The following is a 14,036-nucleotide window of genomic DNA, read 5'->3' on the forward strand; positions in this document are numbered from 1 at the left end:
TAAGTGATTTGTATTAAGATGTCCTTACTTACAGATTTCTGCAACTGTCGTGTCTCCTGGTGATGGTTCCTTTTGCACCTGTGATATAAAATGCACAAAGACTAAATAACTGATAAGGTCAGTCCATTTGGGTCCATGAAACCCTCTCACCACTCTCTCATCGTCTCTCTCAGGTATTGTCCCCTTGGGAACGTTTCTACTGGGGTGACAGGAATTATTGTCCTGTCCCAACTGTCCACCACTCAGCCCTGGTTCTCTGACCTCCAGACACAGTGTCTGCCACCTCAGTGGGCTGACACATCCACGTGTTGCCCATTCAGCTTGATGGTTGTCACTTTAATTTACCACCCCCCTACTTGCAATGGGAACGGGTGCTGCAAAGTTAGTTTGTGTCGTTTATCAGACTGCAGGTTCGAGGAAGGGGAAACGTAATTTTAACCAAAACGTTACTTTGCAGGTCAGGCAGCATCTGTGGAGGAGGGTGTTTCAGTTAGGATCCTCATGGTGCCACTGAGCGTGTAGAAGGAATATAATTGATATCTCGCAGGGAGAGAGGAAGGGTGGCGACAGAGGTGGATAGGTGATAGGTGAAACCTAGTGAGGTGAGGGATATTTGGCAGATGGAGCCAGAGGAGTTGGCGGGGGTGCAGTTGAGCTTAGGGAGAGAGTAGGGGGGTTGTGATGGGCAACTAGAACCACTTGTGGAGGTAGGAAATGTTAGTCAAGGGCCTGGGAAAGGAATGTGGGGCAGGTGGAGGTATATGAACATAAGAACATTAGAAACAGGAGCAGGAGTAGGCCATCCAGCCCATCGAACCTGCCCCACCATTCAATAAGATCATGGCTGATCTGTCTGTAAGCTCAGTTCCGCCTACTTGCCTTTTCCCCATAACCCTTAATTCCCCCATTATGTAAAAATCTATCTAACTATATCTTAAATATACTTACTGTGGAAGCCTCAACTGCTTCCCTGGGCAGAGAATTCCACAGATTCACCACTCTCTGGGAAAAAGAGTTTCCCCTCATCTCCATCCTAAATCTTCTCCCCTGAATCTTGAGGCAATGTCCCCTAGTTCTAGTCTCACCTACCAATGGAAACACCTTTCCTACTTCTATCTTATCTATCCCTTTCAAAATTTTGTATGTTTCTATAAGATCCCCCTCATTCTTCTGAATTCCAGAGAGTATAGTCCCAGGCGACTCAATCTTTCCTCATAGGTTAACCCCTTCATCCCTCGAATCAATCTAGTGAACTCCTCTGCACGGCCTCCAAAGCCAGTATATCCTTCCTCAAGTATGGAAACCAGAACTGCACACAGTACTCCAGGTGCGGCCTCACCAGTACCCTGTATAGTTGCAGCATAACCTCCCTGCTCTTGAATTCAATCCCTCTAGCAATGAAGGCCAGCATTCCATTTGCCGCCTTAATAATCTGTTGTTCCTGCAAGCCAACTTTTTGCGATTCATGAACAAGCACTCCCAAGTCCCTCTGCACAACAGCATGCTGCAATCTTTCACCATTTAAATAATAATCTGCTCTTCTATTATTCCTTCCAAAGTGGATGATCTCGCATTTACCAACATTGTATTCCATCTGTCAGACCTTGGCCCACTCACTTAACCTATCTATATCCCTCTACAGATTCTCCAAATCCTCTGTACAATTTCCTTTCCACTTAGTTTAGTGTCATCAGCAAATTTTGCTACACGACACTCAGCCCCCTCTTCCAAATCATCAATGTAAATGGTAAACAGCCGCGGGCCCAGCACCGGCCCCTGCGACACCCCACTCACCACTGATTGCCAACCGGAGAAACACCCATTTATACCAACTCTCTGCCTTCTATTGGTTAACCAATCCACCATCCATGCCAATACACTTCCTCCAACTCCATGCATCCATATCTTATTTATAAATTTCTTGTGCTGCACCGTATCGAACACCTTCTGGAAATCCAAGTATACGACATTCACCTGTTCCCCTCTATCCACTGCACTCATTATGTCCTCAAAGAACTCCAGTAAGTTTGTCAAACAGGACCTGCCCTTTCTGAATCCATGCTGCATCTGTCTAATGGAACCACTCCTTTCTAAATGTTTTGCTATTTCTTCTTTAATGACAGCTTCAAGCATTTTCCCAACTACAGATGTTAAGCTAACTGGCCTATAGTTGCAAAAACGAGGAAATCTGTAGATGCTGGAAATTCAAGCAACACACACAAAATGCTGGTGGAACGTAGCAGGCCAGACAGCATCTATAGAGAGAAGCACTGTCGACATTTTGGGCTGATACCCTTCGTCCTATAGATGTTGCCTGGCCTGCTGTATTCCACCAGCTTTCTGTGTGTGTTGCTGGCCTATAGTTGCCCATCTTTTGCCCACATCCCTTTTTAAAAAGTGGCGTGACATTTGTTGTCTTCCAATCGGCCAGGACCTGCCCAGAGTCTAGAGAGTTTTGTTAAATGATTACCAATGCATCTACTATAACCTCCGCAAATTCCCTCAGCACCCTGGGATGCATCCCATCAGGACCAGGGAACTTATCTACATTCAGGGCCTCTAGTTTGCTCATCACTATCTCTTTAGTGAGAGTGATTTTATCGAGGTCCTCACCTCCCATTTCGTCCATAACATCATTCTTTGGCATATTAGACGTGTCCTCCACCATGAAGACCGACACAAAATAGTTGTTCAATGCCTCAGCCATTTCCTTATCACCCAACATCCATCTCCCCTTCTCAGCTTCCAAGGGAGCTACATTGACTTTAGCCACTCTCTTCCGCTTTATATATTTATACAAACTTTTGCTATCTGCTTTTATATTTTGTGCTAATTTACTTTCATACTCTATCTTCTTTCCTTATTTCTTGTTTAGTTGTTCTCTGTTGCTTTTTAAATTTTTCCCAATCCTCCAGCCTCCCACTAATCTTTGCGACTTTGTACACATGAGTTTTTAATTTGATACCATCTTTTACTTCCTTAGTTATCCAAGGCTGGCTCTCCCTACATTTACTTTTGACTGGAATATACTTTTGTTGAGCACTTTGAAAAATCCCTTTGAAAGTATTCCACTGTTTCTCAACTGTCCTACCAAATAGCCTGTGCTCCCAATCCACATTAGCCAACTCCTCCCTCATCCTGTTGTAGTCTCCCTCGTTCAAGCATAATACACTAGTTTTAGATCTAGCTATTTCATCCTCCAACTGAATGCGAAATTCAATCATACTATGATCACTCTTTCCTAGAGGATCCCTGACTACAAGATCGTTAATGTTACTTGTCCCATTGCACAGGACTAGATCTAAGATAGTACTTTCCTTGTAGGTTCACTAACACGCTGCTCAAGAAAGCCATTACTGATGCATTCTATGAAGTCCTCCTCAAGACTTCCTTGACCAACCTGATTCACCCAATCTATGTGGAAGTTAAAATCCCCCATGACAACTGCCGTTCTGTTCTTACAAGCCTCAGTTATTTCTCAATTAATCGCCTCTGCCACTGCAATATTTTTATTAGGTGGCCTATAGACAACTCCCACCAGTGATTTTTGCCCTTTACTATTCTTAATCTCTACCCAGATGGACTCAATATTCTAATCAGTAGATCTTATACCATCTCTCACAATCACCCTGATCTCATCCTTAATTGAAAGCACCACCCCACCTCCTTTGCCTTCCTGCCTATCTTTCCGTATTACCTGATACCCTTGGATGTTCAATTCCCAGTCCTCTCCACCTTGCAACCAGGTTTCTGTAATGGCCACTAAATCATATGCCTTGGTACTGATCTGTACCACAAGTTCACTAACTTTGTTTCTAATACTGAAGTTGGCAAACACAACATTCAGACCATAGGGCCTAGGCTTCCCGATTGGAATATGACATACTGTTGTTCTAGTTTGTGTTTTGTCTTACCCTTGTCGAGGAGAAGGCCATGGACTGACATATCGGTGTCGGAATGGGAAGTGGGGTTGAAATGATGTGCACGTAGTTACCATAGAGAATAAAGCATTGGAGCAGAATTAGACTATTCAGCCCATCAAGTCTTCCCTGTCATTCCAGCATGGCTAATTTATTTTTCTCTCTCAACCCATTCTCCTGCCTTCTCCTCTTAACCTTTGACACCCTCAATAATCAGGAACTTATCAACCTCAATATACCCAATGACGGCTTCCAAAGCCACCTATGGTAATGAACTCCACAGATTCACCACCTCTGGATAAAGAAATTCCTCCTCATCTCTGTTCTAAATAGATGTCCATGTATTCTAAGGCTGTGACCTCTAGTCCTAGACTCAGCCACTACAGGAAACATCCTCTCCACATCCACTCTACCTAGGCCTTTCAGTATTTGTTAGGTTTCAATGAGATCACCCCTTCCCCCTGCGTTTTTCTAACCTCCATCCAAGAGTACAGTCCAGAGCCAGCAAACGCTCCTCAGTTGTTAACCCTATCATTACCAGGATCATTCTCATGGACCTCCTCTGGACCCTCTTCAATGCCAGCACATCCTTTCTTGGATAACGTACCCAAAACTACTTGCAATACACCAAGTGTGGTCTGGCCAATGCCTTATATAGCCTCAGAATCACAAACTTGCTTTTATGTTCTAGTCTTCACAAAATGAATGCTAAATAAATGCATTTGCCTTCTGTACAACACTCAACCTGCAACTTAACCTTTAGGGGATCCTGCACGAGGACTGCCAAGTACCTCTGATTCCCTACTTTCTGAATTGTCTCCCACTTAGAAGAAGTTCTGTGCCTTTAGGTGTTCTACCTTCTACCAAAGTGCATGAGCATGCACTTCCCTGCATCTGCCACTTCTTTGCCCATTCTCCCAATCTGTGCAAGTCTTTTTGCAGACTTCCTTCTTCCTCAACACTACCTGCCCTTCCACCTGTCTCTGTATCATCCGCAAACATGGCCACAGAACTGTCAATTCCATTATCCAGATCATAAACACATAACATGAAATTTAAAAGGACCCGACACAGACCTCTGAGGAACACGGCAAGTCACTAGCTGCAAACCAGAATATTACCAAACAGTCAACTATTATTATTTAGCAAATGTAATAGACCTGGTTGGAGGAGGTGCTTGTGAATCTCTGCCTCAGCTGGAGGGGCGGGAAGGGAGATGTAGGGACAGGTTGCAGGAGATGGGAAGAGTGGGTGGGGAGGGATGAACAGACTAGAGAGTCATGCAGAGAGTAGTGTCTGTGGAAAGGAAACCCACCTACCTGGGTTTCTTCACCCTTGGTTCATCATTCCTGCCCACCTGGCTCCATCTGTCCATCATCCTGTTACCTCACCAGGCTCCACCTATCACCTACCAGCCCATATCTCGACCCGCCCTCTCAGCCCTTTATACCGGTCATCTTCCTTCTGTCCTGATGCACGGTCTCAACTCAAAATGTCAACCACAGGTTTGCCACCACAGATGCTCCTGGGCCTACAGTTTGGTTTTTGTTCAAGATTCCAATATCTGCAGTCTCTTGTGCTTCTGTTGTAAAAATATGGTGGTGGGGTGGGGGGGTGGAAGCTAGGGATCACCATTCAAAAACAGTGATTATACTTTGTTCTGCCACATGTAAGTGGGCATACAGTATCTAAACTTTTGCAAGGTCCAATTCTCTACCATTCACTTTCCGTCATTCTCTCAGTCGCATCCCTCTAAGCCTTCTGCAGTGTTCCTTTTCGTCAGTGCTTCTATCCAGGGAGCCTCCTGCCCCTCCACCATCAGATTCCTCAACAGCTCATGAGTCCACTACCTCACGATTTTCCTCTCTTTTGACCCTCGTGCTTTTTCCATATTTCTTATAGTAACTTTAAATATTTTTATGCATTGTGCTGTACTGCAAAAACAATAAACTTCTCGATACATGCCAGTGATAATAAACCTGATCCTAAGGGTTTAGGCCGACTCTAGTGAGGTTTCCACATTCCACAAAAACAGGCAGAAAGACACTCACCGCTTTTGTGCCTGCATAAGGGACCACGTAGTTGTCAGGAAATAGTCCCTCATTTCCATTCACATATCCTTGCCACCAGCCTTCTTCCCCTGTGTCCTGTTAATGATCATAAATTGAAGTTTAGGTGAGAATATGACGAGAGGCGACAAATCAGCCCTCACCTGGCAGGTTACCGTCAGGTCTTGTATAGTAAATGCTTTTTGGTTATGGCTCAATAAACCAAATATGACTGAGATACCGCTTGCTCAGTGGATCAAGCGGTATCTGTGGGGAGTGGGGAGGTAAAGGAATGGCCAACTGTTTGGGTCAAGACCCTGCAGTTTGATCTTACTCCAGATTCCAGCATCTGCGATCTCTTTTGCCTCCATTTTTGTCAGACTTTCCCTGCCTGAAATGCTAAAATTTTTAACCTATCCCATGAGCATGGGTTTCCATTGTGTTTGCAACTACTTCCAAAATTAAACCGTGAGACTGTAAAATTGAAATCACTCAGCTAAGCCACACACCATTGTGTCTCATACTTCGGCTCAGTGCCTTTGTCTCGTTGAAGCTCTTGAGAAGTTTTCAGGTGCTGAAGAGGCTGTGGAACTCCAGGCCGCTAGTGACGCTGCTGCGTTCAATGGATGGGCGGTGTATGCTTCGATAAGCTTCGGCAGCAGGTGCTGGTCACCGCGCACCCTGAACTCCCACAGCAGCAACAATGAGGCAGCCAGTTCCCCTGCTCGCCAGCAGGATGTTCCCTGCATCTCAGATATCCCTGAGGCCCTTGAAAACGTTGGCAATGTATCACCACACCTTCAGTGTCAGTAGAATGCCTATTCCATCCACTACAAACTCAGCTTATCCAACATTCCTGCACTCACACCTAAACATTCCCTCTGAATCTTCGCTGGCTCCAGGCAGGTTTCAAATTTCACAGTTCAAAGTTCAAAGTAAATTTATTATCAAAGTACATATATGTCATGATCTACTACCCTGAGATTCATTTTCTAGCAGGCATTCACAGTAGAATAAAGATACACAACAGAATCGATGAAGAACTACACACAAAGACCGACAAACAATCAAAAGAAGGCAAGTTGTGCAAATACAAGAATAAATAAATAAATCGATCAATCAATCTGAGGACTTGAGCTGTAGAGTCCTTGAAAGTGCATCAACAGGTTGAGGATTCAGCTCACTGAGGAGCTGAGTGAAGTTCCTCAAGCTGGTTCAGGAGCCTGATCGTTGTAGACCAATGACAGTGACCTAGGGCTGCCGTACCTTCTTCCTGACGGCAGCAGTGACAAGAGAACATGGCCTGGATGGTGGGCGCCCTATGATGGATAATCCTTCCTTGTGGCAGAGCTCCCTGGAGTTGGACTCAATTATGGGGAGGGCTTTTCTTGTGATGGCTTCGGCTATATCCTCTATTTTTTGTAGGCTTTTCCATTCATGAGCATACTGGGCTCTTCTCTTTATCTACAAATCCCTCTATTGCAATCTTCCTCGTCTCTGCAACATCTTATCTGAAGCATTCTTCATCTGGGCTGTTTCTTAACCCTTCTTTCTTTTCTCCATAATTCACCACAGGCAACTAGTTTCCATGTTTCCAAACACCCTGCCTTTCCCAGAAAACTGCATTTAAAGAACACCTGACCTTTCCTGGGAAATTGCATTTTTAAAAAAACACCTTGCCTTTTCTGGGAAACTTCGTTTAAAAACCTTCTCTAATTCAATCCTTGGTCTTCATTCTCATCCACGTGCAATCCCATTTCTGAAGAAGGGTCCATGACCCAAAACGCCAACTGTTTCTCTCTCCACTGATGCTGTCTGACCTGCTGAGTGTTTCCAGCACTTCCCGTTTTTGTTCTTATGGCGCTGTTTGGCTTCCAATTACATTTTCATTTCTTCAGACTCCATGAGCCAGAATGCATGGTTTTGTTCTGAATCAATAGCAGTTCCCTTTTCCTCCACGATGATTGCTCAACCTACTGAGTTCCTCCAGCACTGTGATCGTTTCTTACGTGCAAGTTGTTTTTGATGGGGCTACTCAGCAGCAGTGGCATTACTTCACCTGCCCTAAAACCTCTACAAAATCTAACAATGGATTGCTTCCCTTCACCTTAATGGGAAGTTCTCTCCCACCAAGATTAGAAGAAAGATTGGCTTTATTCGTCACACCTGTAGTTCATCGATTAGCTCGAAACACAGGGTGAAACGCACTGCTGGCGTTGCTTTGTGATGTGCTGGGGGCAGCCCGCGTGATGTCACGCATAGTATGCTCACAACTCGCTAACCCCAACTGTATGCCTTTGGACTGTGGAAGGAAACTAGAGCGCCCGGAGGAAACCCACGCAGTCACGAGGAGGACGTACAAACTCCTTACAGACAGTGGCGGGAATCGAACCCCGATCGGAGATCGCTGGCGCTGTAAAGCAATTGCGCTAACCACCAACACAAGAGCATCTGCAGATGCTGGAGATCCAAAGCAACACACACAAAATGCTGGAGGAACTCAGCAGGCCAGGCAGCATCGATGGAAAAGAGTAAACAGTTGACGTTTCTGATCGAGACCCTTCGTCAGGACTGGAGTACCCAAGACATCTTTAGGGAGTGGTGTCTCAGAAAGGCAGTGTCCATTATTAAAGACCTCCAGCACCCAGGGCATGCCCTTTTCTCACTGTTACCATCAGGGAGGAAGTACTGAAGCCTGAAGGGACACACTCAGTGATTCAGAAACAGCTTCTTCCCTTCTGCCATCCGATTCCTGAATTGACTTTGAAGCTTTGGACACTATCTCACTTTTTTAATATACTGTATTTCTTATGTAGTAAATTTTTAAATAATCTATTCAATATACGTAATTGATTTACTTGTTTATTTATTATCATATTTTATTTTTTTTTCTCTCTCTTTCTCTCTCTCTGCTAGATTATGTATTGCATTGAACTGCTGCTGCTAAGTTAACAAATTTCACGTCACATGCCGGTGATAATAAACCTGATTCTGATTCTGACAGGAAGATGAGAAATCAAGAGTAAGAAGGTGAGGGGAGGGAGGGAGGGAGAAGTAGGAGGTGGCAGGTGACAGGTGAAACCAGCATTTTGTGTGTGCACCAAACATTATGCTACCCAAATATGAGAAAATGTTTTTGAGGGAATATCTGACCTCAGATGTGCATTTTCCTTTCATTTTGAGATTATATGCAATGAATTTCCTTGAAGATTTTGTAAGACATACAGAGAGAGTGATTACCTTTTCTAACACGAGGATAACATCTCCTTTGTGCAGACTGAGTTCATCCTCGGCCCCTGCATCATAGTCAGACACGGCCTCGTAGTATTCCTTGGCTGAAAGGAATGATAACCCATTGAAATAGAGTTTCCCAGAGCGGGCTCAGTGCTCGGTAGTCGTCAGCCTCTCTTCGTACGGTGATCTGGGCCCAGGGAGGCAGAAGGGTGACAGAAGGGTGGAAGGGTTGGGGTGAAGGTCAACTGCCATGTTAGGTTATTGATAGTGAAGGGTGTGATTGGTGCTCGTGGGGCTGTCAGATCAGGTTGGCAGCTCAGTGTGAGTAGTGATACAAGCAATTCTTCAGATGCTGGCAATCTTGAGCAACGAACACTAAATGCTGCAGGAACTCGGCGGGTCAGGTAAGATCTATGGAGGAAAAGGCAAAGTTGATGTTTCGGGTTGAGACCCTTCACCCTGACATGCTGAGTTCCTCCAGCACCTTCTGTGCAAAGCTCGCTGTGTGCAGGATGGGTCAGGGACTTGTGACTGGCAGGGGTGGTCATTTGGGAGTTGTCTTAGAGTCATATTCGCTTCATTCCCCAGGATTTACAGAGATAGGCTCCATAAAGCCACTGCGGCTTTGGTGAGAGCACCTTGTTGAAAATCCTAGAAATACAACACTAGCTTAATGACACAGTGCAGATCGGGGGTCCTCTGTGTATTCTGTAGGGACCAGAATGAAGATTACAAACTTTGATCGTGCCAATACGTGGATTTTCGTGTATGTTTTCCTCTGCATGCGTGCAAGGCATGACAAACTCTTCACGGGACACAGGTGCTGAGGAAGCAGAGAGGCTGCAGAAGGACTTGGTCAGGTTAGAAGAATGGGCAAAGAGGCGGCAGATGGAACATAGTGTAAGGAGGTGTATGGTCATGCACTTTGGTAGAAGGAATAAAAGCATAGCCTATTTTCCAAGCTGGGAGAAAATTCTGAAATCCAAGGTGCAAAGGGGCTTGTGAGTCCTTGTGCAGGATTCCCTAAACGATAGTCTGCAGGTTGAATCAATAGTGAGGAAGGCCAATGCAACGTTAGCATTCGTTTCAAGAGGCTGAGGCTGTATGAGGCCTCGCTCGAAATATTGTGAGCTGTTTTGGGCCCCTTATTTAAGAAATGATGTGCTGACGTTTGAGAGGGTTCAGAGGAGGTTCATGAGAATGACTCCGGGAATTAAAGGGTTACCATATGAGCAGTAATTGAAGGCTCTGGGCTTGTACGCGCTGGAATTTAGAAGAACGAGGGAAGATCTCATTGAAACCTATCGAATGTTGAAAGGCCTAGACAGAGTGAATGTGAAGATGATGTCTCCTTTGGTGTGGGAGTCTAGGACCAGAGGGCACAGCCTCAAAGTAGAGGGGCATCCATTTAGAGGAGAGATGAGAAGGGTTTTCTTTAGCCGGAGGGTGGTGAATCTGTGAAATTCGTTGCCACAGGCAGCTATGGAGGCCCGGTCACCAGGTGCATTTAAGGTGGAGGTTGATAGGTTCTTGATTAACAATAGACAATAGGTGCAGGAGTAGGCCATTTGGCCCTTCAAGCCAGCACCGCCATTCAATGTGATCACGGCTGATCATCCACAATCAGTACCCCGTTCCTGCCTTCTCCCCATATCCCTTGACTCCGCTATTTTTAAGAGCTCTATCGAACTCTTTCTTGAAAGCATCCAGAGAATTGGCCTCCACTGCCTTCTGAGGCAGAGCATTCCACAGATCCACAACTCTCTGGGTGAAAAAGCTTTTCCTGAACTCCATTCTAAATGGCCTACCCACCCCTTATTCTTAAACTGTGGCCTCTGGTTCTGGACTCCCCCAACATCAAGAACATGTTTCCTGCCTCTAGCGTGTCCAATCCCTTAATAATCTTATATGTTTCAATCAGATCCCCTCTCATCCTTCTAAATTCCAGTGTATACAAGCTCAGTCGCTCCAATCTTTCAACATATGACAGTCCTGCCATCCCGGGAATCAACCTCGTGAACCTACGCTGCACTCCTTCAATAGCAAGAATGTCCTTCCTCAAATTTGGAGACCCAAAACTGAACACATGATTGCTCATGGCATGAAGGGATATAGGAAGAAGGCAGGAGACTGGGGTTGAGAGGGAAATGCATCAGCCATGATGAAATGGTGGAGCAGACTCAATAGGTCAAATGGCCTATTTCTGCTCCCGTGTCTTATGCTCTTATGGAAATGCAAGAGACACTTGAAGGAAATCAGCAGGGCTAAAAGAAGCCATGAGGTTGCTCTAGTAGACAAGGAGAAGGGGAATCCCAAGGGTGTTTACATATGTATTAAGAGCAAAAAGATTGCAAGGGGCAAAAATGTCCCTCTTGAAGATCAGAGTGGTCATTTCTGTATGGAGCCAAAAGAGGTGGGGCAGATCCTAAATGGTTTTTTTTTTGCATCTGTATTTACTGGGGAAATGGACACACTGTCTACAGAACTGAGTCAAAACAGCATGGACCATACATAGATTACTGAGGAGGAGATGTTTGCTGTCTTGCAGCAAATTAGGGTGGATTAATCCCCAGGGCCTGACAAGGCCTTCCCTCGGATCTTGTGGGTCTAGTGGAGAAATTGCAGGAGCCCTAGCAGAGGTATTTAAAATTCCCTTAGCAATAGGTTGGGTGCTGGGGGAATTGGAGGATAGCTGATGTTATTCCGTTGTTTAAGAAAGGGTTTAAGAATAAGTCAGGTAATTATAGGCCACTGAGCCTGACATCAGCAGTGAGTAAGTTATTAAAAGGTATTCTAAAAGACTGAATATCTAAGTATTTGGATAAACATGGACTGATTAGGGAATGACAACATGGCTTTGTGCGTGGTAAATCATGTCTAACCAATCTTATAGAGTTTTTAGTGGGTGTTACCAGGAAAGCTGATGAAGGCATGATCTTCAGCAAGGCATTTGACAACGTCCCATGTGGGAGGTTAGTCAAGAAATTTCGGTCACTTGGCATTCAGGATGAAGTGGTAAGTTGGATCAGACATTGACTTTGTGTGAGAAACCAGAGAGTGGTAATTGATGGTTGCTTCTCTGTCTGGTGGCCTGTGACTAGTAGTGTGCCAGAGAGATCAGTGCCTGGTCCCTTGTTTGGCATCTATATCTATGATCTGCATGGTGATGTAGTGAACTGGATCAGCACATCTGGGGATGACACCAATATCGGTGGCGTAGTAGACAGCCAGAAAGACTATCAGAGCTTGCAGCGGGATCTGGACTAGCTGGAGAAGTGGGTTGCAAATGGCAGATAGAATTTAATGCAGACAAGCGTAAGATGCTACACTTTGGGACCACCAACCTGGGTTTATTCCCTAGAGTGTAAGAGAATGAGGGTAGATTTGATAGAGGTATACAAATTATTAGGGCATAGATAGGGTAAATGCAGACAGACTCTTTCCACAGAGATTGGGTAAGACTAGAACTAGAGGTCATGGGTTAAGCATGAGTGGGTTAGGGGGATTATGGAGGGGAGCTCAGAAGGTGATGAGTGTGTGGAACCAGTTGCCAACGGAAGTGGTGGATTTGGGCTTTATTTCAACATTGAAGAGAAATTTGGATAAGTACATGGATTGGAGTGCTATGAAGGACAATGGTCTGGGTGCAGGTCAATGGGACTAAGCAGATTAATGGTCTGACATGGACTAGATGGGCTGAAGGGCCTGTTTCTGTGTTGTAGTGTTCTATGACTCTATGTCTCCGTAACCCTTAAGACGTCTCAGCTTCCACTCATAGTGGCTTGATATTTTTTTGGTAGTAAAATTGGTAGCAGTAAGTCTGTCTATTGACCTCAAGTCCTGGAGTATAAAGGGGTGAAATCCTGCCTGACCCTTGGCTGTGAGATGAAAGATAGGGTTGTTTAAACCCTTCGATGGATAGATCTAAGCTCACCCAAGCTCTTCCAGATAAATCGGCCTCCCTTATTAATTCCTTTATGACTGATTCAGCAATTTTTGAAATTTGGCATTTTTTACACCCCAATGACAAAGAGTTTTCATACTTTTCTCATGATTATCATAATTATTCAAGAATTGATTACTTTTTCATTGATCACCGTTTACTTACAGATGTTATCGATTGTAAATATGACTCTATTACCATTTCTGACCATGCACCTTTGAAGCTATCTATTAAGATAATGGATTCATCTATTAATGCTAAATCTTGGAGGTTCAACTCTATTTTATTGCAGGACTTAGACTTTGTTAATTTTATTAAACAACAAATTGATTTGTTTTTCTCAACAAATTCTCAACAAACTAGTGGAATTTTATGGGACACTTTTAAAGCATTGATTCGTGGACAGATTATTTCATACTCTGCTGGAGTTAGGAAACGAACTAATTCTAAAATATTTTAAAATTCTAAAATTGGTTGATAAAATCAAAGCAATTGATAAGATTTATTCAGTGACTCCCAGCAAAGAACTTTATAAAGAAAGAGTGGAACTTCAAATGGACCATAGTTTGTTATTATCCTCTTCGATTGAAAATCAGTTAATTAAATCTAGAACCCAGTTTTATGTACATGGAGATAAGTCTGGCAAATTATTGGCTAATCAATTGAAAACTGCTTCAGTTAAATGACAGATTACTAGGATTCGTAAACAAGATAGCACTCTGACGATCGACCATAAAGAGATAAATAAAGCCTTTCAAGATTTTTATAATTCCTTATATCAATCAGAATTTGTTGAGGATTCTTCTATAATAGGTGAATTTTTAAGGAAATTGAATATTCCAAAATTAACAGTAGAGGATAGTGTATTCCTAGATACACCTATTACGGAAA

The 14,036-nt window shown here is 44.1% G+C and overlaps 1 protein-coding gene across 5 annotated transcripts in view; it reads right to left on the bottom strand.

Annotated features, from left to right (window-relative positions):
- The window catches only part of LOC140719754 (SH3 domain-containing kinase-binding protein 1-like), a 158,787-nt gene that overhangs the window by 76,538 nt on the left and 68,213 nt on the right, over positions 1–14,036 (bottom strand). For 3 of the 5 annotated variants that reach the window (XM_073034600.1, XM_073034599.1, XM_073034598.1), the window contains exons 10-12: positions 9,209–9,303; positions 5,972–6,067; positions 33–78 (exon numbers count right to left, since the gene is read on the bottom strand). In XM_073034600.1, the coding sequence (XP_072890701.1) occupies positions 33–78; positions 5,972–6,067; positions 9,209–9,303 (237 nt within the window). The remainder of the gene's footprint in view (positions 1–32; positions 79–5,971; positions 6,068–9,208; positions 9,304–14,036) is intronic. The other 2 variants (XM_073034596.1, XM_073034595.1) reach the window with 1 other exon arrangement.

This window comes from Hemitrygon akajei, chromosome 32, assembly GCF_048418815.1.
Source record: "Hemitrygon akajei chromosome 32, sHemAka1.3, whole genome shotgun sequence".
Classification (NCBI taxonomy): domain Eukaryota; kingdom Metazoa; phylum Chordata; class Chondrichthyes; order Myliobatiformes; family Dasyatidae; genus Hemitrygon; species Hemitrygon akajei.